This window comes from Aspergillus caelatus (assembly GCF_009193585.1).
Source record: "Aspergillus caelatus strain CBS 763.97 unplaced genomic scaffold BDV27scaffold_13, whole genome shotgun sequence".
Lineage (NCBI taxonomy): Eukaryota > Fungi > Ascomycota > Eurotiomycetes > Eurotiales > Aspergillaceae > Aspergillus > Aspergillus caelatus.
This window is the reverse complement of record NW_022475276.1, coordinates 39,221-65,026: the sequence shown is the minus strand read 5'-3', so window position 1 is coordinate 65,026 and position 25,806 is coordinate 39,221. Positions and strand designations below refer to the sequence as shown.

Below are 25,806 nucleotides of genomic sequence, written 5' to 3'. Positions count from 1 at the left end.
AAATCTTTAACTATTTGGTAGTCTTCTAAATCCCGCTGTACGTATTAACAGATTACATGGGTCCATATTAGAATTCTAAAGATATATGTGGACCTAAGCTGTATCAGTGTAGTTCTCCAGCTGTTTCATTTAGGAGCTACTAATGGGCTCCGCGTAAGACCGAATTAAACCGTCATATTACATGCCGTTTTCGGGAAAGCTCCCGGAAATATCAGGTACAGCTAATACATTCATTAATACCCTGGTGGAGTAAGACGAATCACCGTCCTCCTTCGTCGTGGGTTGCCACTGGAGGAGACTGCCCGTATGGATGCACCATCGACACATAGCACTTAATACCATGTGTTCTTGGCGATCGTTCGCTTACGTCTATTTGTCTGTTTGTCTTTCGTTTGGTTTCAACTTATCAATGTTCTAAATATCACGCCAGACTCCGTAGACTCGGATGCTCACGGTTCCGTCCATCATTAAGCGTTCAACTTCTCCTATTAGTAACATTTCCCTACAGAAAGAGACACAAAAAGACAAAGAACCTATTTATGTCGTCAAATTGTTTACAGTCTTTTTATGCATCTCAAAGATGACGGCACGCGCGGCCCAGTCATCGACTCCTCCAGAGTACTCCCCTCTGCTTTCTGCTGACCCAGAAGCTGCTGGTCATGCACACTCAACATTTCCTCAGAATCAGCATGAGCGTCATGTAGCCAATGCGCCCCCCAGCAAGCTTGCCCGTCACCTGTATATATCGCACTTCCTATCAACATGGAATTCTCGCGTCTTCGAGTTCGGGGCCGTCCTCTACCTTGCTTCGATATATCCGGGAACCCTGCTACCTATGTCAGTTTATGCTCTTTCACGAGGCGTCGCAGCGATTCTGCTGGCACCAGCGGTGGGGTATTTCATTGATACTGGAAACCGACTGCAAGTAGTTAGAGTCTCGATCGGTGTGTGATACCCATTATAAAGTTTGGTCTGCTGATATACTTATCAAAGCCAGTGCTCCAAAGAATCGTGGTCGCGGCATCTTGCGTGATTTTCTACTTGCTTGCGCTTGACCTACCCTTCCTCAGCGAGATTGATAATATCTTGCTGGTAGCATTGGCGCTCCTTGCCTGTGTGGAGAAGCTATGCTCTATCATGAATCTAGTCTCCGTTGAGAGAGATTGGGTACGTATTCGAGAATAATCCTTCTGTATAGACTCACGTTCACATGATTTGTTAGGTTATGGTTGTTGCAGGAAACAGCCACGAAGGCCTCAAAAGTAAGTACTAGCTATAACTAGTGGTCTGTACTTGGCACTAATGCAGTTTAACTTAGCCATGAATGCCCAGATGCGAAGAATCGACCTTATCTGTAAGCTTATCGGGCCGCTTGCGATAGCTTTGGTCGATAGTGTGTCGACTGAAATTGCCATCTTGTTCAATTCGGGAATGAACATTTGTTCTGTGGTCGTTGAATACTTTTCGATAGCCAGAGTATGTGCTAGAAACCGCAGTAGAACTCCTTCGCAGGCAATTACTGGTTCTAACGGGTGGCCTCAGGTATACTATGAAGTACCCGAACTGCAGCAGCCAAAGACGAAGGCATCCTTCGACGAGCCAAGTACAGAATCCGACCAACAAAATAGCGTGGCACGCCTTTGGAACTACTGCCATCGTATCACACACAAGGCCGTGGGAGACTTCACCTCCTACTTCCGTCACCCCGTGTTCCTCCCCTCGTTTTCCGGAGCTTTGCTATATCTGACTGTCCTCTCATTTGCTGGGCAAATGGTCACATGGCTCCTGTCAACAGGATACGACTCTACGCAGGTCGGTATCGCGAGAACGCTAGCTGTAGCCTTTGAGGTTCTCGCAACCTGGATCGCCCCTTGGCTCATGGGGCGAATCGGTCCCACTCGTGCGGGTTTGTGGCTAGCGAACTGGCAGATCGCTTCCCTGGTAGCCGGGATATCTATTTTCTGGATATTCCCCGACCAGCCTCTAATCTCTGCGTCAGGTCTGGTAGGAGGCACAATTCTCAGTCGAGTCGGATTGAGAGGCTTTGATTTGTGCGTGCAGATTCTTGTTCAGGAGGTGAGTGCTTTTCAGGTACCCGCAGGGGACAGGTCAAGCTCGTTTGATCCACTTCAACTTGGGCATAGGAAAAGAATTAAGCATAGGTCATGACTAACATACATCAAATACAGGGTGTCGGAGCCGAAAACCGAGGTAACTTCTCTTCGATAGAAGCTGCATGGCAGAATGCCTTTGAGATCGGCTCGTACATCTCGACTATTGTCTTTTCGCGACCGGACCAGTTCGGATGGCCGGCACTGATCAGTATCACTGCTGTGGGTATTGCCGGGATACTCTATACGGTCTTTGCTCGCATGAAGCGTGGTCATTTGATCCATGTTCCGAAGTGGATTGCCGCTCCGGGAATGCTGCAACAAACGAGGGAGAGGTGCCTTGAACGAATTTCTTCGGCGTCGGACTTTTAGCGTTGGTGTATTGGGGATAGGTGCCAGTAATGGATTTGGTAAGCACCTGCGCATTTGTTGGTTACCTGGTGACATACAAATCAACTTCAAGCGAACTAGGGTACACGCCGAAAAAGAAGGATGTTATGAATATTGCCAATGATTGATTACTTTATGGACTGTGGAGTGAACAATATGTACAAGGACAAGGACACAAGGATTGACAAGCGGTGAACGACAACGAAGATGGACAGGGTATTATAGATGATGTACTAATAACCCAGTAGAAGTTTTATAAGAGTCCACAAGTAAGATTTAACACGTTTCTAGCCTTCCTAGTCCGCCGCTCTCATTGTATGTCCCAGCGTCACTCCATCATTCTCTCGTACCTAACGTGTCGAAGGTATAAAGACAAGATCTTCAACGTTCTCTCCCGCCTCCTTTGCATCTTTGATATTCTCCGATGGTAACTTGTCCTCCCTTTTATGTTGGCATGTAAGCTCACCTTCACCTTCACCATGTTTTGGTCCACCGGCCTCCTCAATCGCATCCTCAACACAGCCATTTTTGAAGCCCGACATCGTGAACGTAACCTTCTTAGTGTCTCGCTGCCTGCCCTGGAATTCTGACTTTTCATGGGCGTAAAACAGGTAATGAGTGATGTCGAAACTTATGAAAAAATTGTTCTTGTGGCATCTCTTCTTCAGTACCTTCGAGAACGACTGCCCATCGGTCCACCCATTGATACCAGCAACTCTGAACACAACCTTGTTTAATCCATTGTCATCCAATATGTCACAGGAAGCTGATGGTTTTGCAGCAGCCGAAGTCCAGGAGGCCTCTGCGTCCTCGGCAGCCGACTTGGACGCAGCAGCAGATGCCTCGGCAGACACAGAGGCCGCATAGGCAGAGGCGATAGATTCCACAGTAGAGATCACCTTGGTTTCTCCAGCGCACTCGGGGGTTGCTTCGTGGTCGTCGTCAGCGTACTTGCCTGAGGCGCAGGATACGACTTCACCATTGAATTGAGTCGTGGTAACGGGTGGAGGCTCACTAGTCGATGTTGCGGTGGGTGTTGGTGTCGGTGTCGGTGTGGGCGAGGGTCCAGGCGTGATTGAACGACTCAGACTGGTTGATGGTATCATCGTTGGTATTGGGAATCGTGGCATACTGCTGGACCCGCGGTATATGGGGGATGCTGCTGCGTTGATCAACGGGCCATTAGAGGCGGAGTTCATTTGCACTGGCACACCCATGTGCACTCCCTGTGGCACATCTGGTTGAATCGTTTGCGCCGACGCCGGGGACCCCTGTGCGCCACTGAGGAATGCATTCATTGTAGCGGCCGCAGGAAGGACTAATGGAGGCATAGCCTGCCCCATGTTTCCAGCCGGTTGCATATTATTCCCCATCACTGTGTTTAGGCCATTCTGAAGCGGACTCGCCTGTGGAGAGATCGGCGCAATATAGCCGGCTGGCGGAGCCATATTGTTGCCATACCCATTGTTTGGACCTCCCGCCGATGCCATATTGTTATTACTACCTCTCTGTAGTCCATCTTGAACGGGGCTTGCTTGAGGCGGGTTAGGCGGCATAGGAGGTGGGTACATGACGTTTCCAGTACCGCTGTCTAATCCACTTTGAACAGGTTGTGGAGAAGCAGAACTCGATGCAGCCACGGGGGGAATCATGTCATTGAAATTACTGTTTTCCATTCCATTGACTGGAGCGTTCGCTGCAGAGTCCGATCCTAGCTGTGCGCCCACATTGCTCAGCACGTCATTAGTCTGTTCATCTAGAGATTGGGTGGGCAAATTATTTATGCCGGGCGATCCTCCTGACTGATCAAGACCATTTTGGATGCCATTTTCTAGTCCTTTCAGAAGGTTCCTGCCGGGAGAGCCCAAGAGAGGATTATTGGCCGGACCACCAGCAACTTCAGGCGCTTGGACGGCACCTACCTGTGCTGGTGGAACTTCGATTGGGGGAACATCTGCTGGTGCACGAACGACTGAACCACCAATAGCTTCGGCACCAAATACACCACCAGCGGCAGGGGCGCCACCAGCAAAAGCACCCCCAATGGCTTCGGCACCACTGCCCAATACACCACCAGCGGCTGGAATACTACCAGCAACACCACCACCAACGGCACCACCAACGGCACCAGCACCGGCTTCGACACCACTCCCCACTACACCAGCACCGGCTGGAACACCTCCAGCTGCCGGAGCCGCTACCGGTGGAGCTTGTACCGGGGCCGGGGCCTGAGGAACTGCTCCAGGCTGAGGGCTTGCAGGTGCAGGGGGAGTATTACAGCGGAAAAGACAGGGAATATTAATTGCGTCAAGCAAGCCAGGCAGGTTGAGATATGTCCCCTCGGTCTCAATTCCGAGCAAACCCAGTCCGTCAATCACAGGAAGAATGGTCTGGATGCCATTTAGAGCAGTTTGTAGAAGACCATTCCGAGATGCCATAGACTCAATTTTTATGGTGGAGAATCGGGGTGGTACGTCCGTGAATGTTGGCAGGCGCGGTGCCCTTGTTATAGGAGGAATCAAGTCGTCGTCTGTCGTGGTGTCCGAAGACTCGTCTGCGGCGTTCGACGAAGGAGCTGAGTCAGGAGGAAAGGTGCTAGGTGCAGGCTGTGGTGCAGGATCTGCAATAGCTGATGCATAGGTTGAGGGCTCCGGTACTGGATTAACCTGTGCGGAGCTCGAGGTCGAATACCCGGAGATTGATATACTCGCATCTTCGTAGTGGTTATTAGCGGGGATGAGAGGGGCGCTAGATGTGGAAAAAACCTCTGCTGGGGGTCCTAGTGGCGCACTTGCAGGGATATATCCATTTGTGTCAATCTGAGCCCTGTTTGGGGCCATTGTTGGATTACTAGCCCGAGCCTTGGTCCATGTTACTACTATTGTTGATGTTATGACCTGTTGAGGGCCCATAGTATCGATATCGATAGCATTCCCATAAGCTGGGGCCTCCTGGTTCGCCTGGTAGTTTGGAGCAGGACCATTCGCAACCATATTTTGGGGTTCCATCGCATTTTGAACTGGGCGGACAATGTTACCACCGACGTTGACATTTAGAGATGCATCGGAGACACCATAAGCGCCGTTACTGTTAATACCGGAATGCCCGTCGGGTGCCGGCAAACTGACACCATGCTGTACTAGCAAGAGAACCAGAGGGATTGATTTCCGGTACATGGCTTAGGAGCCTTGCACTACTCGCACCGTGATTCGAAAGTTGGTAAAGGCAATATGCACAAGAAAATCATAGATAACGAATGTTAGGGCCAAGTGTACGTTGTCCTTAAAAAGAGAGAATGACAACAAATTGTGAAAAGAGTGATAGGTTAACCTAAGTGGATGCGTATTCCAGCCATAGGTGACCCAATAAAGGACCTAAAGGATAACGTTGTGATGTGGGTTCTTCCCTTAATTTATCAACGGGGTGAGCCCGGGTAGATATATTAGTGTTTTGGTATCCTACAGCCCACGAGGCCAGTGGATAGATCATGTCTTCAGGGTCACATTGTAAGTATCAATTTTCTGATATGGCTCCTTTGTTTATCGGGCACTGGTTTAGTGGTTTCTGCTTTGGGGGCTTGGCAGGGGTATCTAAAATGATGCCACTGGGGCTTAAAAGAACCGGCATTAACAGATGAACATGACCTTGTTTATCAGTACGAGTGCCGCTGCGAGCTATGGCGAGCAAGGGGTTTCATCCACTTAGCTACGGTATAACTGGATAGTAAACAAAGAAACATTGGCCGTTTGGAGTGTATGATGAGTCTATAGCGCTGACCAGGGCTTTGGCGCCCAGAACCCTAATGGTGAGAGGGGAACCGTGATTCGCGGAGTCTCTTTGCCCGGCAGCAAATTGTCCACCTAACGTTGCCCGGCGGGTTTAACAAGATGGTGATAGAAATTTGGTCATTACGCCCAAGCAGTGTATGTGTTAGTTTGGATGCTCCCTGCCTCAGAAAAAGTTCACTACTACCTGTGTGTCCACATCTCCAGCGCCGAGTCGCACCTAATACAACTCACCAATAGCAGTCTTATCAGAGCAGTATACGATATTCTAAATATAAAGCAATGTAACTGTCGCGCTATAGTTCAGAGTTATTTAAGAGTATATATCTTTATCTACAGACCAATGATAGACTACAGGACCGCTGATCTCAACAAGGATTCGCGTCATTAAGATTTACATAAACATTTGCACCTAGTTAAATCTCGCAACCTACTTTTCGATCGTCCTTTCGCCCCAAGTAGACTTAAGGAGCTGATAATCCTCCTTAAGTTCGTAGAAAGATGTATATGGAATTCTCTTCAGCATCAGCCCCTCCGGGCTTCCTCAGGAGAGGCTGTTAACACCATGATATTTTACTATGCATTAATCGACAGAATGTGGTTCTGAATTGCACGAATGCGTAGGTTACGAGGAGCCCCAATAGACATTTAGATGCCTTCCACGATACGACCTACCAAAGTTCGATTTCATTAGATTAATGCTGTCTGACACCGTATTTTAATACAAATCTCCTGAATTACCAGCAAATGTAAAATCTGTAAGTGCTATGGTGGACAGTATGCCCAACCCATGATACTTTGCCGTCGTTGAGAATAGGAGCTACTGCCGTAGTACGGGTTTAATATAATGGCATACCCGCTAACTTCCTTGCATAGTCGTGAGCCCAGTCCCATCTTCATGGGGCAGGACCTCTCATAGAAGGGGTATGTATAACTCCATCCCATCTCATTTTCCCCGGTAGTAGGTTCTAAGATGATTCCCAATGTATGGCGTAGTAACATACCGGGGCAAGCATCGTGCTAAGGTACCAACGTATCCAACGGTTAGAGACCAACTGTTTTACAGTAAGTCCGTTTCCCCCATGTCTGGCTCTCTGTCATAAAGATTGTCCGCTACCAATCGTAGATTATCTTTCTAGCTATTCATTCTGTATATACTGTAGGCATAGGGTTGCAAACATTTGCCAATTCAGGAGAAGAATAAGACTAAGGCATAACGCCTAGAAAAACTATAGATCTCCTAATATGAAATTATGACCCACCTCTATGACAGACAGGCTGGCAAGATACCTCGTCAGTGACAAAGCAATACTCAGCGGGAACAGAGCTTAGGTATCATGTCTTTCCTCAATCTCAACAATGAACGGGGCGCATTTGTGGGTCCTCATTCCCGTCACTCTGTAAATAACCGATTTTGCTTTGATCCTTTCTTTTTGCTTATGTGCCGTACCTGCGTTTGTGCTCCTACATTGCTATTTTAGTATTTAGGTAAATGGGTGATCTCAAGGGGTAGTTGTACGAGTGCTACAGACTGACCCGCTTTCCATGATTAATGTCTCTATCATATTTGTACCTATAGATGGCTCTTTGGTTGTCCAATCCCTCTGCCCTACTCTAGCTCGGTAATAGATATTAGAGACTTATGGCCGGGGCATAAAGCAGTCAACTGTTGCTCAAACCATTGATGAATAGCGTAAATAGAGTTTGGTAAAATTCATGGCCGACCATCTTTGAGTAACAGGAGATATTTTTAAATTCCTTTATCGTTAGGTTGACTCATTGAACACACCGGGAACTGAGCCTAATGAATGGACGACATCGCCATTAGCTCCGACTGACCAAAACGTCATTCTTGGGGCACTGCGTCAAAGCTATAAGATATAGCAGAGTGGGAGATTCAACGTTATTTGCGATCAGCATAATTACTTCGATATTATAATGCGCCACAGAGAGAGCATGAGATTATAAATGCGTCAACATCAAGCAACCGATGGCTTCACTGCAATCCTATTCTCAATCCGCGCTATACCACGTTCAAATATATAGTTCCATCTAGGAACATGCTATCACTGTTCCAGTAATCTTCTCTTCCGAAGCGCCAATGCCATTTGGTACATAACTAAGAGGACCTGGGGCTTTCTAGTTTGATAACTCAGGGACTAGTATATTTCCGATATTTTCTTTACTCTTCCAAGGCTATGCTGGGCAAAGACGACATCGTATCCACGGCTGACGAATTACCAAGACTTGACCCATCGCTCGAAACCGCTTCTGCATATGCCCGAGGGTGGTAATCGGCGCTCGTATAGGTAGTTTGAAACCCTTGCCTATCCACCTTAGACAACAACGTAAACTCCTCAGGCGTCGACATCGTGCCGTAGAGATTCCAATGGGCAACTTCGGTAGCACCATTCCAACTGACCCAGAACGTGGTCCCAGATCCCGGGGCAGCCGCATATGTACGAAGAGAGGGTTTATCGCTTGGCTCTCCGGTCCAATTAAATTTGAAAGCACGGTAGTTCATCTCCCGCGAATCATTTAATGTTGCGAAGAACACGGGGGTTCCGTCGTCAGTATGCTCAGATATTGAAGGATGGCTACCCCATCCGATGAAAGCGTTTTCGTTCGCCAGTATTTGGAGGTTCCCCTGGCTAGTCGACAGGAGCCCGTTATCTGGGGCTTCGTACCTCTTAATGAGGTTTGATGTATTGGTTTCATGGTCAATTGCCACGATAATACCCGAGGATGTTGATGACGTGTTTCTATACCCGTTGCTTGCATTATCGAAGAGTGAAATAACAGTAACGGTATCATTCTCCTGGAGAAACCGCGCATCATGTTGAGAGGAGAAATTGTAGTTCTGCATTTCAATGGAACTATTTGTACCACCCAGTCGCCATTGAATGGATCCATCTTTACCAGATATCTTATAGATGCAGCTGGTATGTCTAGCAGATACTAGATAGTCACCATCATTGTTCTTATCGACTGAGTTAATGTGAAAGTAGTCCCAAGCAGTCGCATTACTAAGGCCATCACCCACGACAGTGTTAAGTCGAATCGGGGTATACGTTTCCGAGATGCCAACATGATCGAGAGACCTCCACTCGAAGAGGACCTCGCCTGACGTAATATTGATCTCTTGAAACACGCCATCCATGACCCAGCCGTTGTCCGCGGGCACATCGTACGCCTCTAGGTTATAGCGGCGCGGCTGGTAAATGGCGATGAGAATGGAGGTGTTATCAATAATGTTCAACTCATGCATATCGCTCAGCGTTAAACCATTTCCACTCTGTACAGTCGCCACTTGTTTATAGTCTTGATCCAGGATGATGTTGCGACCCCTTGCATAACCTTCTATTTGATTTCCTTGGAAGTAGCATAAATGATCGGACCCCTTGTAGGGGCACACCTGTAGATCATGGAAGAGCTCGGTTGTGGAGCCATCGGCTCCGCTCCATACCAAATCCTGGGCTCGTAGATCAGCTAGATTGTTCATAAATGTAAAGTGGAGTAACTTACACCATCAGTGTCATATATATATGGCCCTGGTAATTCTGTCTCATATGGCGCTATAAATATATAGCCCGGTGTAATAAAAGAGTCGTTCCTAAGACTAACTTCCATAATCGGTGCACGGATGTCTGGTCTCTGGTTGAGAATCAGCGTTGCCCTAATTATTGGAATGACTGAATAAAGGCCCAACCGATTGGAAAGAAATCCATGTTGCAGCGTTGACTATGCTCGCTATCGCCAACGTGCATATCATGGTCCGAAGCCTGTCCTCATAGGAGCAGAAGCTCCTGCTGGTTCGAACAACCATGTCTACTGTTGCAAGCCCAGGTTCTGTTCTTCGAAATATAAAATGCTCATAACTCTTTGATACTAATTGGTCTGTAGCAAGACTTCTAGGATAGGTACAATATTCATGAACCGGAGGATTGTGGAGGCCGATGCAGCATTATCTATTCGGGTCTGGCATCGGCTGATTCTTCCTCAAATAAAATATAGAGACTGCATATGCAGAGGCGTACGTATGCATATCCAGTATCATGGAAAATTTCATATTGTGGTTACGTCATGACTTCCATTATTAAGCTTTGGACACTCTATGCCTAGATCACTAGGGCCTATATGAAAGACCATGCCAAGGACAGTGCTTTAGAACACGATCGTAACTAGACTTGATCTGGCGTCGCCATTGGACTTGAGAGGATATGGTCTGGGCCAATCTCCCCCTGTCGGCATGTCACTCAATTGGTGGACTTGATGTAGTTGAAATACATGTATGAACCCCATTCCGTGTAAGAACGAAGAACATAACGAACGCATTTAGAAGTGACTAACTGTAATTGAGCTTAACTATCAGCACATTGTAACGTTCAAGGCCCGCGAGGAGGCTAGTTGTAAGAACAAACCCAGGTAATTATGGGGTCATACGCGAGCAGTATGAACCTTCTATGGCGACACAGCCAATCAGCCGAGAGGAATCTATGTCATCTAGCAATTCTGGAGATCACCCGAATCCGGGATTGCCGAATGGTAAACGAAACCTGGCATAGCCCCACGTGAAATATGCTGTTTCCGGAGGTCCAAAACCATGGGTCAACCTTATCATAAACCTTATCATAAACTGGAAGTCGACACATCGAACACACTGTCTGATCATTGGATGGAACATATTTTATCCAATCATAAGACCATGGTGTGTGTGAAGTCCGGGGCTCAAGTATATCTAATTTAAGTGACTCCGTGAGCCTCTCCCAAAGTCGGAAGACCTCGTGCTCAGCTGCTGAACCATCAATGGATGTGGCTTCGGGATGACAGAACAATTCCCTCGCTCCGTTGCCAATACCCAGTGCTGACATCATCAAGGTCTTGGAGCTGAATTTCTCATGTCGTACTCAGTAGAAGTGGTAACATTTGCACGTACACACGCTACTGCGAGAATGAGGTATAAGACCTTTGTAGCACGTTTCTTACAGGGCTATACGCTTCTCATCCCACTGCCTTTACCAGGTTTGCTGGCGGAGGGTACTGTTATAACTATTCCTCTACGCCATATACAAGGCCTGCTTTAACTCTCGGTCCTCCACTCACTTATATTAAAGTCTACAATATTGCAATTCGTTCCATTTGGAAAGAACGTTCCTCACCATGGAGACAAACAACGGATACAGTTCGTCCCCTTTTAGACGGACATTATTGGTCACGTACCCTCGTACTGCATCCAACCTACTCGTGAGAATGCTGTCTCTAGAAGAGCAAGAGAATGTCATCTCCAACGAGAAGGGAGGCTATTTCTTCTGGGACTCCTTTATGAAAGGCAGGACAACAAATTCTACCTATACACCAGTTGAAAACTGGACAACGGAGCAAACCGAAGAGATGCAACAGATCTTTCAGTGCGATTTTAATCGCTGTGAGAGCACATCACATCGCGCTGAATCTCAGGGCAAGCTATTTTTTGCAAAAGAACATGTGCAATGGTTCGCAGATCCGGCTGCCATTAGCGATTATCTTTCACATAAAGATAGCCAAACGCCGTCCCCGGTGAACATCAAAATTCCGAATTCGTATGGCACGTTCCAAAGGTTCTCACCTAACAACCTCACAGTTTTTCCCGACCAGTACTTGGAGACCTGGAGGCTGACCTTCCTTATCCGTCATCCTGCTTTAGCATTTCCGTCATTCTATCGAGCGATGAGAGAGTTGGAAAAGGAGGAATTTGCACAACCTCATGAAATATGCCCGTTGATGGAATTGAATGCCACGCTGAGATGGAGTAGACTTCTTTACGATTGGTCCTGCCAGCATGAAGACAAGTCAACCATCGGTTGTGACAGGGATATTCGGTACCCCTTGGTACTAGATGCCCAAGACATCATACATCACCCTGAAATTCTCGCCAGGTACTGCAAGCTCATAGGGCTCAACCCGGTCCATCTCAAATCGGAATGGAATGTACCGGATCGAAAGATGCAGAACGGGGCCGCGGACAATATTAATCACAAAAGCCCTGAGAGTGTGATGAAGTTTACCCTTGATAATTCATCCCATGTCTTGAAGGACAAGACGCCGGCTATTGTTGACATTGGGCTCGAGAGGAAAGGTTGGGATCAGGAGTTTGGGATAAGCATCGGCGAAGCGATGGAGAAGTGGGTGAGGGAGGCAATGCCAGATTATAATTATCTTCGATCGAGAAGGTTACAAGCGCGAGATCCGTGAACAAGGATTTTCAATCCACCCCTACTGTACTGAAAGGTTTAGCCTTAATAAGCAGCTATCGCTGGAAGGTATAGGTTGCTATTCGCTATCCTTGCAGTCTTGCCTTCATACGATATTATATACTCATATTCCTATTCGCTACTAATATATCCCGACTAGCTCCAATAGGGTACTTCGGGTTTATCCGAAGAGGAGGAACCATCTGCATCCAGAGTTTTCGGGTGGCGACCTACCACATATTGTATACCCTGGGAACTGCGTCATTCCATGGCCAGAATACGATGTTGTCACTTTGACCTTCCTAGTAGATTTGGTCCATTCAAGTAGTCATCAAAATAGTCGTAAGAGCTTCATGTATATCTCAATAGCCATATCTGGCAACCTGAACGCTGCCCGTCAGATAGGCTAAGGTTATCTATGCCTTTAGGGATATAGCCATTACCTACTAACTACCAGGCAAAGAGATCTTCTAGTATTACAGTCTCTTTTTTTGCCATTCCCATATAATAAAACAAGATAACATTCCCATACAATAGTTACAAATTGGATCGCACTATGAACATACAGAGAAAATTGACCAGCAAGAGGCACACACGAGACTTGACGTTAATACTAAACTATGCTTTTCCGACTTCCATCCCTAGTACTTCGGAGAATAACAGCCCTTCAATCGGCCTCAACATGGCTAACAGGGCAGCCCCAAGTAAAAGCCCCTTTGTAAGCTTCGGATGTTTGAAACATAGCAGTACAGCGCTAGGCCTTGTGCCTGCACTTGCAACGATCCCAGTCCCAGTTATTGCAGTTAGACTGGAAGTTGTCGCACCTTTTGCCCCTGCAGCGACAGCGGTCCCAATCCCAGTCCCCAGGCTTGCAGTGATTATCTGCTTGATGACAGACATTTCTGCACTTGCAATGATCCCAGTCCCAGTTTTTGCAGTCAGACTGGAAGTTGTCTCACTTTTTTCCCCTGCAGCGACAGCGGTCCCAATCCCAGTCCCCAGGCTTGCAGTGATTATCTGCTTGATGACAGACATTTCTGCACTTGCAATGATCCCAGTCCCAGTTTTTGCAGTCAGACTGGAAGTTGTCACACCTTCGGCCCTTGCATTGGCAGCTGTTCCAGTCCCAGTCCCCGGGTTTGCAACGGTGGTCAGGCTGATCGCACTTTTTTTTCATGCATCTACATTGGTCCCAGTTCCAGTTGTTGCAATGGGAATCAAATTGGTCGCACCATTTGCCATGACACTTGCAGCTCTTCGAATCCCAGTGGCCTGACTCACACCGGGGCTCCTGCTGATTACATGTACGCTTGAAATGCTCCACGGTCGAGTCACGTTCATAGAGGCCTTCCTCGTATACATCAGCATCGCGAGCTATAATGCCTCAGAGATGAATTATGAGAGGAGATGAAGACACACCTTCAAGACCGTCCACTTCATGGGCCTCTGCTACTGGAGAGGCAGATACAAGGCTAAGGATGAAAAAGAAGAAGACAATCAGATTGAACTTCATGATCAGGGATTTTTTGATGACTGTTGGCTAGGCCCGATATTATTGGTATCAGTTGCGTTGGATTAATCTTAATGTTCTTAATTTGTAGGTGGAATAACCCTGGCAGAACGGGTTGTTATATAGATGGCAGGAGCTGCAATTATGTCAGACATATAGCGGCATATGTTGGTCTATTCTTAGTAGTGTCAACTCATGTCACTCTAGGTGAAGTCTATCAGGCGTTCTACTTTTGTAGTGAGACTCTAATTTGGATACGAGATCCAGATGCACCGAGGTGCATACCACTATTTCAGATGAAACTCAAAGATAGACTATCAAATTCTTGTATGTAGCGACAAGTCGGTTGATACATCCGGCTGAGGTTAATGGGTCTGAACCTCCAGGCGCGAGATATGATATGACCCTGTGGCTGAAGTATGTTGCTGTTCGCTGGTCGAGCCCAATCCACGAATAGCTCCATTTCTCCACGTTCCAAGTCTCACCTATGGATGGATACCTGAACAATGCAAATAAGCCTTTCCTAATCATTACATATAGTCTTAGAATTGAAATAGAGAACCAGGTGCATCGCCCGTATTCTTGTATTTATATACGGTCTAGACTTTTGAAATGTAAGACTGTGTCCTACTCTGGAGGTTTGAGGTACTATTTAAAGCAATAAAGTTCCGTTCGACACTTCTAGCCGGCGGTAGATCCATATAAGACATTCTTGGCTTCCGTCTTCGATTCTCGCACCCCGAACCTTCTCATTAGGCTTTTTCTGCTTTGCTTCAACCTTGGCAACTTGGCAGATATTCTAGTCATACGATATCGGCGGGGATTTGGATTCGTTCGAAATCAGGCGCGAGGCCAGTTCTAGATGCAGACCAAATAACGAAGAAAATATCTGTTTTTGTCATCATTCAGAAATTCAAGGGCGGAATCCCATCCACAAGTAAAAGTCCTCTCTTCCCCTGGATCCTTGTCAAGGCTATTATGCTCTTCCGTTGAAACACAGCTGCTTGAAAGTCCGCTGGCTCTTCATCTGATTGGTTATATTTTTGGCTTCGGTCTGTAAAGTATAAAAGGCAGCGCTGTCGTGCACATCCTGACTTGGCCATTTACGTGAGTGCAGCTCCTTATACAGCCGGTCTGACTAAGTATTATGAACGGAAAATCATAGTGCAATGGATAAGGGAGCTCACGAAACAGCATACTTAATTATGAAGTCCCTAGAAGCTTTTGTTGTATATCATCTCGAGCATCTCAATTTTGCCGCATACTATAATACACTGTGGCAGCTCGAGGTCCGAGATCGGTCGTGGCCAAACAGGTTGATGTATGTAATAAGACTCGAGACGCCCATCAGAATACAATCCCACCTATTGAACTGCAGTCTAGACATGTCATGCTTTCCGTCCAAGAGCCAGAAATTAACCCCAACAGTGTGGATCTCAAGTTAGTGCTTCCATTCAATAGACCCTGTTCTAACTCCCTGTGCAGCGGCATTTGGCCCAGTGTAATTGATGATAACAGGCTTGAATTATATCGGCCTACCAAGCATTCCCCTGGCCTTGGACCTTTACGGAACCGGCCATAGATGTACTGGGGGCAGTAGTGGTAGTCAGCGAGGGCCATATTTGCCGAAACTGCCGATCATTTCCTCGCATGAGGAGTTCGTTGTTGATTACAATTATTTGATAATCGCTCAGCAGTCGATTATCCGCTTTGGGCACTCACCATGTTGATCGTTGCTGCTTTCCACAGACTCCGTTATTACTCAAGCACATGCTAGTTTTAACCCTGCAGATCTCTCCACCTTGTGCACCAATGGTCATGTCTAAAGCCATCTAATCTACCCTTTATTAACCCGGAGTTTGACCGAATATCAAGCTGATCATCATATAACGAGGGAATTCCTTGGTTGTGAATTGCAGTATCTAGTTCCCATTTTGCCATCAAGGCTCAGAACAAATATACCGTCGGTGCTCTGTCCCCCGAATGTTCTGACCATGTATAACATAAATACATCTCAGCGACGCACGCTTCAGAGAACAGGCTGCAAGCTATTTGCCCTTGGTAAAAATAATCATGTGTCCTACTTCTCCTTCTTCTTTTCGCATATCTATAATGTGAACTTCAACATTCACTTCATAGAGCAGCCACACCAGTGATAATAACTCATTCAGGAATCCCTAGCAAGAATATATATTTAGTAACCTTAAACATGTTCTTAGTACATAGCAGCTCAACAAAGCCTCATCGAGCTATCTAGATTGCAGAGAATGAGAATATGGAGTATGTCATCAAGAGCAACATTGGAAGTGCAAAATATATATTGGGAACGTTCTCATCGCAAATTGACTACTCAGTGCTGGCAGGGCCAAAGATGGGAAGATTGATAAGATAAAGTGGGGTAGAATCAGGTGACCGGGGGGGGCCCCAGTTCCAGGGATGGAACGGGGAATGTTTCCAATTTAACCAACGCGCTATGAGTAGCTTGAGCGGAGCGGGTTCAGAAGCCGAATTACCAGGAGGTGCGAGGGAGAGAATATGAGTCACTTGCTTGTGAGGTATAATCTGGATCCATAGCAAGGCCTCAGTTAAAGGTGGTCAAATATTTTAGTGCTACACGTCGCGTCATAGTGGTGTCGGTAAACGGTTCATTTAACTGGTATGGCTGCCAACTCTGGTGGATAACACGATGATATAAATGGCTATGTCTACATGTGTCGACAAATGATATAATATATGATGTGTAGAAGGTCGTGAATATTCCCAGAAGACATTCAATATGAGCGGTGAGTTTGGCTCTTCTCATCCACTCATCGTCCCACCTGACCCTTGGAGAACGGAGTATTGTGGGGTAGGAGTATTGGCGTGTTGTTCGAGATATTTTTCCAAGACCCTTGGCGACGCTAAGCCACCTTACGCTACGAGTCAGGAAATTTCCTCTGGTTTTTCTTTTCTTTTGGGAACTTGAGTCGTCCCCCAAAATCTGGCACCGAAGCTCTGCCAAGGTGCCTTGTGCAAACTCCATTGCGGGAAAAGGAACCACATTTCGAGGCGCAGACATTCATCAAGTGAGTGGTACTTACCTTCCTATAGTCACCTTTCATTTGCTATGAGATCTAACAATTCTCCACCTCGCCGATAAGGCGTTAGTTGCGGAGAACCCTATCGCACGGATACCACCACGGCTTCAAGATGACAACCGACGATCCCCTCGACCTACTGAGATACAAAGCGGAAGTGAAACCTACCAAGCGGTGGATGCCTCTAGTCAGCACCTTAGACGAAAAGAACGATTTCTACGTGCAACAGAATGAATTGATCGATGGATTTCTGCAGAGTAGCCAGGAGGAGCGGATGGAGGCAGAAGATCATGCCGAGAACGGAGGGAAAGTCAAATTAGCCGTGCGGGCCAGTTTTGTGGTCAACTTCTGCTTGTTTGTTATTCAACTGTATGCCGCCATATCTACCGGCTCCTTGTCGCTTTTTGCGACCGCCGCGGACGCGTTCATGGACCTCGTCTCCTCCATCATCATGTTAATCACCTCGCGCATGTCCACGAAGCCCAAGCCCTACCAGTATCCGGTGGGACGCAGACGAGCAGAAACGATGGGAGTTATTATGTTCTGTGCTTTGATGACAACCGTGGCGATTCAGCTCATCATTGAATCCGCTAAATCGCTAGCAGCCGGCGAGGTGGATTCAGAAAGCCTCGATATAATCCCCCTCATATGTGTTGGAGTGGCTATCTTTTCCAAATTCTGTCTGTTTGTATACTGTTTCAGTTTACGCCGCTATCCCGCAGCCCATGTCTTTTACATCGATCACCGCAATGACCTAGCAGTAAACGGGTTCGGCCTAGTCATGGCTGTTGTCGGTGAACGGTTTGTGTGGTATCTTGACCCGGTCGGTGCGACATGCATCGCACTTCTCATTCTGTATTCATGGGTCTCTGAAGCCTTCGAGAATATGTGGCTGTTGATTGGCAAAGGTGCCCCTCGAGAATTTATCAACAAGTGCGTCTACGTGACGATGACTCACGATTCCAGGATTCAGAAGGTTGATACGGTAGGTTTGTGTCAAATGTTCTCTCTGCTTGCTAATATCTAATTGCCTCTCCTCAGTGTCGAGCATATCATGTGGGTCAACAATTCTACGTCGAGGTGGATATCGTGATGGACAAGGAAACCAGGCTCCAGGAATCGCACGACGTGAGCCAAGAACTCCAGCGGAAACTGGAGGGCCTTACTGGCGTTGAACGCGCTTTCGTCCACGTTGACTATGAATATTTGCACGATATCCATGAGGAGCACAGACCTATTTACGACACCTCCGGACCCAGTCCTTCCATCAGATCTATAGTGAAAAAATTCTTTACCTTGAATAACAAGGCCCTGGATGGGGACCAAAGGGTCTAAGTCCCGCCAAGGGTTGTTCCCATTACGAGCAGATAGCTTGGCTATCAGGAACCGAGAGCTTGGTTTTTCAAGAGGCATATTTCCTTTTCTTGGACTAATGCCAAGTCATACGTAGGTGAGTTAATAGTCGGGCCATATAGAGGCTGGTATCTTCATCAGCCTGGCTAAAGCTAGATAAATAAAAGGGACATTTTTCTGTCCCTGATATGTGGCATAATTGGACCTTCAATAAAACTGTTGTGGAGATAGCTCCTGTGGGTCATGCCTGGGGCTGAGCTTGAGCATAGTCTGGTATATTCTCTTGCTACTGAATCCCTCTATCTGTCTTTAATTCGCCATTGCTTTGGACTTTAGATGGGTTAGGGTGGTATGGTCTTCTAAAGCCAGAGAGTGGTGATAGGTTTGTTGCTATATGCCCACCCTTACTACGACATTGTTCTTTTTTTGCTTTTGTTATAGACAGGGAAGAGAATCCGCAGTAGGCCTTTTACCGTAACCTTCTATCATAAAAGCACATCGGGATTAGCTTAGTACTTATGGCTTATCCGTCGGGCATTGCATGTACGATGTCAACCGAAGGGCGCGATGGCGCAACCATTCCAAAATTGTTTGTAATTCTCCAGTTAAAATGTGATCGCATCCTTTATCTTAAAGATTCACAGTCAACATAAATTTCCCTCCTATCTTCATTTCCACTTTACAAAGCCAGCTTATATCAAAAAATGACTGGTCAAAAGGAAGTGCCAATTGAGCAAGATGCCGAGGCTGGTGCGCTAGAATCGCCTTCAAGGACACCAAATGACCAGACCATGGAGCAGCTGGACATATTCGAAGCTCCCCAAACCCGCACCAAGCTGCGTATCATCGCTATTATAATCGCGCTCAATGTACTTGAATATCTCCCGGTCCTTTCTCAGCCTAATAATTGGCTAACAAATCTCCGATTCTCTAGCTCGTCCTGTTCGTAGGAGCACTCGACCAGACCATCGTTGCGACTTCAATTCCCACAATCTCGGCAGCTCTGCACTCCGCAGCAGGTTATACCTGGATCGGAGGTGCATACCTGTTAGCCAACGCCGCCACAGCGCCAATGTGGGCCAAATTCAGCGACATCTGGGGTCGTAAGCCGGTTCTCCTCGGGGCGGTAGTGTTCTTTACCATTGCGAGCATAATTGCAGCACTCAGTAAGAACATGGAGATGTTAATTTCTGCACGAGCACTCCAGGGGGCAGCTGGCGGAGGTCTGATGCAATTAGTCTTTATCGTCATCTCGGACCTCTTCAGTATACGCACCCGCGCGTTGTATCTAGGTATGATGGGGTTTACTTGGGCACTTGCAGGATCTGCCGGTCCACTTATCGGTGGAGCATTTACGGAACTTGTTTCCTGGCGGTGGTGCTTCTGGATAAATTTACCCGTGTGTGGGCTCTCGTTCATACTCTTGCTGCTTTTCTTGGATGTGCACAATCCTCGCACAAAGCTAAGCGAAGGTATCGTTGCCGTTGACTGGCTAGGCACGATCTGCATCCTAGCAGTGACTCTACTATTACTCTTGGGATTAGATTTCGGAGGCGCAATATTCCCCTGGAGCAGTCCGAAAGTCATCTGCCTGGTTGTAATTGGGACAGCAATGATCGGGTTCTTCGTGTTCAGTGAGAAACGACTGGCCAAGTACCCGCTGATGCCTCTCAGCATATTCAAGCACTGGTCCAATAACGCAATCATCCTTGTCGCCTTTGCACACAGCATGGTCTCCATCGGTGTGGAGTTTTACCTCCCGTTGTACCTGCAGAGCGTCAAGCAAGCCTCACCACTCCGCAGCGGTATCCTGATAATACCAATGATGGTAACCGAAGCGGCTGTGGATATACTGTCGGGAATCTTGATCTCTCGAACGGGCCGTTACAGAGAGATCACCTGGGCCGGGTTAGCCCTCATGACATTGGGAACGGGATTATATATCAACCTCGGGATAGACACTCCTGTGGCAATGATCGTTGGATTCGAGATAATCGGCGGCATCGGCACCGCACTTCTATTCCAAACACCCGTCATCGCCATCCAGAATACGGTCAGTCAGGCCGACACTGCCTCCGCTACGGCGACTATGAGTTTTATCCGCAATCTAGCGACATCCTTGTCTATCGTTATCGGTGGTGTTATATTCCAGAATAGTATGGATACTCGCCATTCATCCCTTGGGGCCGCCGGTCTCAGTGGATCCGTCCTCGATGCCTTGTCCGGCGATCAAGCAGCGGCAAATGTCGAGATTATCAAGTCTATCCAGGATACCGCACAGCGGCGAGCGGCGCAGGGTGCTTATGCTTGGAGTCTCCGGAATATATTCATTATGTACACATCCGTTGCGGCTGTTGGGTTAACGGCGGGCGCTTTTATCCAGCAGCGACATATGAGCACGGAGCATACTGAAACGAAGACTGGAATACAGCAGTTGACGAAGCGGGAATCTAAAAGCTAGTGGTAGAATTATCCAGTATAGCTGGGCTTATTTCTTAGTAGGAAACATCGTTATGCGGTCTTTTCCAGGGGAGTCCGTGCTCGATTATGGATTCTGGGTGTGATTTAACACGAAGTGCTGATACTGGGGTTTCCAGTCCAATATGGAGATTTCACCAATGTACGCCCACGGTGGTCCGATCAGAAGAACAAAACTTGACATCTGCTCGACTGATATCCTGAGCTGTATGGATTGCACTTTTCAGCTAGATAGGGCCTAGGGATGCTAACTTCCTGGAAGTATGGGAAATAAGTCAATAAGAGTCTCAGAGGTCTGCAAATTGAACGCACTTATTATTCGGGAGATAGTCGGGTGTCAAGTCCCAAATGTGATGACCTTTCCACCCATCGTATTCACTAGATGCCAAGGTGTCTTTACAATGCCAGCCATGGCGCAGCAGAACATACTTATATTTGTAGTTCAAATAAACAGAAATCCCTGACAGCAATCGTGCTTGCTTCTCATATTCCTGAGGATCTTATATCACAGTGTAATGAACAGCTGCATAATGAGACGTGACAATCATCAAGAAAGTGCAACATAAACCATATGGAGGCAGCTGTTCCTAACGAAAGACAAAGTAGCACGACATAGATATACCGAACTAGAAACAACCCTAGCAGTAAACCCCGAACCGACATTAATGACTCCGGTCCTTAAAGGCCACGGGTTCTGGGACAGTCTATGCGCTACGGCAGCCGCCCTCGCAATTGCAATTGAAGATGTTGCATTCTGTGTACCAATGTTAGCTTTCAATGTACGAGGGCTCAGTGCAAGATATGGGCAGTACTCACGTCCATATGCACAAGATGGGGTTCCAAGAGTACCATCCGCACATTTCTGTCTCAATGGTTAGTTTGACATGTGTAGTGTTTGGTTTGGGGATACTAACACCGTCCGAGTCAGGGGGGCAGCACTTCTGAGTCCTCTCTGGAGAGTCAGAAGCAGGGAGAGGATTCGGGTGTGCCAAGGCGAGGGTCACGAGGGCAAGGAGGCTGAGTGCGTATGAGGCCTTCATTTTTGTAGAAGTTCGCAGAAGACCTGGTAATCCTCGGTCGTGTTCGTCCGGTGACTTTGAAGAATGAGAAAGATTTGGGAGTTGAGTGAATTGGAGAAGCACCAGTTCGGAGGCCCTACGACCTCTTATTTATAGACTGGATGAGACTCGGTCAAGAAGGAGCAGACCATGGTCTTTGTGTTCTCCCTCCCGAATGACCTTGGGTGCTTCATCCCTCATGCAGAGTCACTGAGAATAATTGATGATATGTTTTCTCTATCTTCTATTCTGCAATACTGTTTCTTGCTTACCTGTTCTGGGTCTCTATTTTCTCCTTTCGTTGAGCCTGCAGAGTTTGTCTGCTTTTCTTCAAGAATACGAATGCAAGCTTTGTCTCTTACGTACGGCATACATTAGCCTTATAGAGCCCGTCATGGATTGCTCCCATGTTACCCATATTTCTCTTAAGTGCTTATCAATACAGACCAAAAGCTTTCAATCGACATCTCTAGCCTCACCGTATTTATCATCCATATGCTGGATACAGTACGAGTGCAATCTTCATCCGCATATGTGCGTGGTCTAGCAGACTTGTCCGAGTTAAATACTGTGTAATAGGCCTAACCCCTTTCTTCTCATGCCAAAGGACAGCCCAAGCATAATATCGGGTAGTGACTTTGACGAGTTAGTCATTACAATTGTCAGCCAATGCACTTGATTTTTTTCGAGTGGCCACAAGCACTAGGACAGGTATAGATCCGTACTTTTGGGCCTTGTGGTGTTGTCAACCGTCTCAAGTCCGTTCCTCATCCCCTGCGGCTAGGTACTCTTCCTATCTCAGACCTAGTTTTGCATTTGTTACTTATTAATTTATTCTCGCCGAGATCCGCTTCACAATTGCGTCAAGTGTAAGCGGTTATCGTAGTCCACGACGACAGCACTCAGTCGCTAGCAATCCATGCAGTGAACGTTACTCTCATCGCATGGGAAACCAAGCTGGGGCGTGGGTATCCTTCGGCCGCTGCTCTTATATAATTGCTTCTTAGGAAGCTGTTATGGATGAGCATGGAGAGGTATTGACAGTCCGTTCATATGACGTCGCACTCACATCACGCACATGCATCGAATGTAAACGGACGTTTAGTCAGGCTCATATCGTTTGCACTCTCACCCTATTGCCCGTCCACTTATTGGCTATACCGCACGCGGGAAGTGGAGTGCCAGAATGGATGAATAATCACACCTGAAGAGAGTACAGGCCAACCAAACGTCTCGATTTCCATATTAGTCTCCCACATATATTGGAGCTTTGCAACAACGCCGTCGTCGTAATCCCGATAATTCAAAGCTTCGCAGAACTGTAACATTGCCCTGTGCCAATCAGAGTAGAAGAGGTCCTCCTCATCGGAATCTGGAGATGGTGGCTCCTCATGACTACTCACAGAAGGGCCTTCTTGTTCTAGTATCTCCCTCAAGGCGGGAGGTGCATCGGACTCACTCACAAACGGCACTGTTCGAAGCTTCGGAAATATCCTGCTCCACTCAGTAACAAGAGTCTGGAATTTGGTCCCTCGCCGTATGTGTCGTGGGTTCTTTAGGAATATATTCTCAAAGCGAATGATTTCCAAGTGGTGGAATGGAAGTGTTTGCGTCAGTTGGGCGAGAGAGATGTATAAATTCGCGGAAGGCAGCTCAAGGAAAGTCAGGCGCGGGCAGTGCTGTGCAAGGTCTTGAAGCTCTGTGCCATACATCCGGAACGCCGAACCAAGTTTCAAGAACTCCAAGCGAGGAAGAGCTTTCAATATGTCCAATAACAGGGGTTCGTTCACCTCACTGACCCCGGTATAACCCACGGAAAGCTTTTGTAAAAGCGGGCAGCCACGCGCGATGTCCAGGAGGAAGTGTATATTCGGATAATTACCATGAATGTTACCAAGAAGGAGGGCTGGGATATCGATGGCCCGTAGGTTTTTGCATTTCGCAACCGCTTCGACTAGGATTCTGCTGCTAAATATACTCCTGTCGGGATGCGGCAGTAGCTTGATGATTTGCAGCTCCTTGAATCTTGGGAATTGCACCCCACCAATCTTGGTTCGCACCCCAAAGGTACAACGCTTTTAGTTTTGGCCATAGGGATTCGCCTTCCTCTCCTATCAACGGGTTGCCACAACCTTCGGTGTTCAGTGCTAACGCCTTGAGGTTTATTTGTCCTCGGAGGTGCGGCAGGAGGTGACTTGCGAGTTGCCCAGATTTGAAATAATCAAAGTCCAGGCCATTCCTCGACGTGGACAAACTCCAGATCACGAATCATAAGCAATCGATAGAGACCACCTGCTGCAGGTCGATCTTCTGATATGTAAACTGTGAGAGCTTTGGGGTTTTTTGAAACCATCCTGTGGTGTTTAGACATATTCCTTATAAATTGCGGTCATGGTTCAGACAAGACTCACATTTGGGCCGCCAACTTGCTTGTAGCATACTATGTGTGTACAGTCATGGTTATTAATGGCCAGAAATCCAATGCTTTCTTGACCAAGGTAGTCACAGATGTACTCCACATTATGATGCACCAGCTCAAATGGAATCATGATACTTGAGATACCCTTTGGTTGTGCCCGCAGAAGGAGCCTGGACTCTTCGCGATGACGCATCATGCGGGGTTTCTCAAAGCACTTAGGCCTACCACATGAGCCTCCGCAATTAGTATATGCTGGCTGCTCTGGAGCAACGAGAAGATGCTTCACAAAGCTCATATTCTGGACAAAGCGCTGGCGTGATGCTACAAGAGACAATTGAGTAATGCAATGCCAGGCGTACGGAATTGCATGTCGTTCAGGGAGCCCCGATATAGTTTCTTCAAAGCTGGCATCATCCACATACTATTCACGCGGGCACAGGCCAAGAGGTCTGAGGCTGTGTCAACATTTTCAATGATAAGTGCGACGATCTCTGCGATCAAGAGTGCGCTTCGTGTGGATTGATAAGAATTGGCAACCATTTTAAATGAGAAGAAAGGGAAGAGGCAATAGCGATGCCCCGGTGGATGATGATTCTGCCAGCCAATGAGCGATTCTGTGCCAGGGCGTAAGGAAAATGCAAAACAATATTCACATGATATGAACTCTGTGGCCTTTGGAAAAGGAGCTTCATCAAGGCATAGGACATCCGCCTAGGACTATACTAACGCTAGTCTTATGCCCTGACGACGATTCCGCGCCGTCCTTTGCGTTGATCAGCTGACCTAAAATCTGAGGATGGCCATGCTTGGTTAGCGGTACACATGATATATATGCTATACGCTATTCTAATTATGGGTTGGCGTGCCTCCGGTTGCCTCGCCAAGATTTCCATTCGACGCCCTGCTTTAATGGCCACGGATTGAGGACACGATGGGGGGCCTGAGAGAAATTGTTCCCGTATACCAACTGAACCACCACTCCGGCCGGTACACACTTGACATGTCATTATCAAGGGCAACCACGAACCAGAGATGCACCAGTCAAGCCAGATCTATCACTTTTTCGTCTTCGTCCCTTTGATCTAAATTGGAGAGACCCGGAGAGGAAACATAGAACAGAACAAACATTATCCGAGCGACGATCGTCTAGAAGGGCTCGACGGCCCTTCTCCCTACTTTCTTAAACCGGGGCAGGTTTAAGGTTATAATCTCTTGTCCATAGAGAACCAGAGATCACCGGGCATTGCCAGAATCTAAGTTCAGCGCTTTCGGTGCTGTTCTGGAAACAAATTCCGAGTTGATCTATCAAGATGTTTTCATTGCTGCGGGGAGTTATCACTTCACATCAGCTCAGTACATACTTAGAAATAATATGTAAATAAGATTAAAAAAAAA

The 25,806-nt window shown here is 47.2% G+C and overlaps 10 protein-coding genes across 10 annotated transcripts in view; 4 read left to right on the top strand and 6 right to left on the bottom strand.

The window, feature by feature from the left end:
- Positions 1–580: 580 nt before the first annotated feature.
- On the top strand, positions 581–2,483 carry BDV27DRAFT_141305 (solute carrier 40 family transporter; the record flags this gene model as incomplete). The annotated part of the gene is made up of 5 exons (XM_032069795.1): positions 581–946; positions 994–1,167; positions 1,309–1,476; positions 1,543–2,076; positions 2,190–2,483. The coding sequence occupies 5 exons, from the start codon at positions 581–583 to the stop codon at positions 2,481–2,483; spliced, it is 1,536 nt and encodes a 511-aa protein (XP_031932357.1).
- Positions 2,484–2,851: 368 nt separating this feature from the next.
- BDV27DRAFT_153155 (uncharacterized protein) lies at positions 2,852–5,677 on the bottom strand (the record flags this gene model as incomplete). The annotated part of the gene is made up of 1 exon (XM_032071722.1): positions 2,852–5,677. One exon carries the CDS (start codon positions 5,675–5,677, stop codon positions 2,852–2,854), a length of 2,826 nt encoding a protein of 941 aa, XP_031932356.1.
- A 2,505-nt stretch (positions 5,678–8,182) lies between these two features.
- BDV27DRAFT_165814 (arylsulfotransferase family protein) lies at positions 8,183–10,219 on the bottom strand (the record flags this gene model as incomplete). The annotated part of the gene is made up of 6 exons (XM_032074031.1): positions 8,183–9,633; positions 9,702–9,775; positions 9,812–9,938; positions 9,980–10,036; positions 10,119–10,174; positions 10,211–10,219. The coding sequence occupies 6 exons, from the start codon at positions 10,217–10,219 to the stop codon at positions 8,469–8,471; spliced, it is 1,488 nt and encodes a 495-aa protein (XP_031932355.1). The 3' UTR covers positions 8,183–8,468.
- A 905-nt stretch (positions 10,220–11,124) lies between these two features.
- On the top strand, positions 11,125–12,596 carry BDV27DRAFT_121043 (uncharacterized protein). The gene has a single exon (XM_032065265.1). It carries the CDS (start codon positions 11,447–11,449, stop codon positions 12,515–12,517), a length of 1,071 nt encoding a protein of 356 aa, XP_031932354.1. The 5' UTR covers positions 11,125–11,446; the 3' UTR covers positions 12,518–12,596.
- A 538-nt stretch (positions 12,597–13,134) lies between these two features.
- BDV27DRAFT_153152 (uncharacterized protein) lies at positions 13,135–14,029 on the bottom strand (the record flags this gene model as incomplete). The annotated part of the gene is made up of 3 exons (XM_032071721.1): positions 13,135–13,681; positions 13,749–13,890; positions 13,936–14,029. The coding sequence occupies 3 exons, from the start codon at positions 14,027–14,029 to the stop codon at positions 13,135–13,137; spliced, it is 783 nt and encodes a 260-aa protein (XP_031932353.1).
- Positions 14,030–17,215: 3,186 nt separating this feature from the next.
- On the top strand, positions 17,216–18,913 carry BDV27DRAFT_165808 (cation diffusion facilitator family transporter; the record flags this gene model as incomplete). The annotated part of the gene is made up of 2 exons (XM_032074030.1): positions 17,216–18,088; positions 18,145–18,913. The coding sequence occupies 2 exons, from the start codon at positions 17,216–17,218 to the stop codon at positions 18,436–18,438; spliced, it is 1,167 nt and encodes a 388-aa protein (XP_031932352.1). The 3' UTR covers positions 18,439–18,913.
- Positions 18,914–19,160: 247 nt separating this feature from the next.
- BDV27DRAFT_153150 (MDR family MFS transporter) lies at positions 19,161–20,917 on the top strand (the record flags this gene model as incomplete). Its single annotated transcript, XM_032071720.1, has 2 exons — positions 19,161–19,325; positions 19,391–20,917. 2 exons carry the CDS (start codon positions 19,161–19,163, stop codon positions 20,915–20,917), a joined length of 1,692 nt encoding a protein of 563 aa, XP_031932351.1.
- A 721-nt stretch (positions 20,918–21,638) lies between these two features.
- BDV27DRAFT_153149 (uncharacterized protein) lies at positions 21,639–21,974 on the bottom strand (the record flags this gene model as incomplete). Its single annotated transcript, XM_032071719.1, has 3 exons — positions 21,639–21,688; positions 21,751–21,796; positions 21,849–21,974. The coding sequence occupies 3 exons, from the start codon at positions 21,972–21,974 to the stop codon at positions 21,639–21,641; spliced, it is 222 nt and encodes a 73-aa protein (XP_031932350.1).
- Positions 21,975–23,140: 1,166 nt separating this feature from the next.
- Positions 23,141–24,951, bottom strand: BDV27DRAFT_153148 (uncharacterized protein; the record flags this gene model as incomplete). Its single annotated transcript, XM_032071718.1, has 3 exons — positions 23,141–24,040; positions 24,404–24,732; positions 24,834–24,951. 3 exons carry the CDS (start codon positions 24,949–24,951, stop codon positions 23,141–23,143), a joined length of 1,347 nt encoding a protein of 448 aa, XP_031932349.1.
- Positions 24,952–25,385: 434 nt separating this feature from the next.
- Positions 25,386–25,806, bottom strand: part of BDV27DRAFT_121037 (uncharacterized protein) — a 1,871-nt gene continuing 1,450 nt past the window's right edge. Inside the window, exon 5 of the mRNA XM_032065264.1 lies at positions 25,386–25,733. The gene's annotated coding sequence lies outside the window, so the exon portion shown is untranslated. The remainder of the gene's footprint in view (positions 25,734–25,806) is intronic.

Bases quoted from the DNA above. Each gene is read 5' to 3' on its own strand.
- BDV27DRAFT_121043 (XM_032065265.1), top strand. From the start codon at position 11,447: ATGGAGACAAACAACGGATACAGTTCGTCCCCTTTTAGACGGACATTA.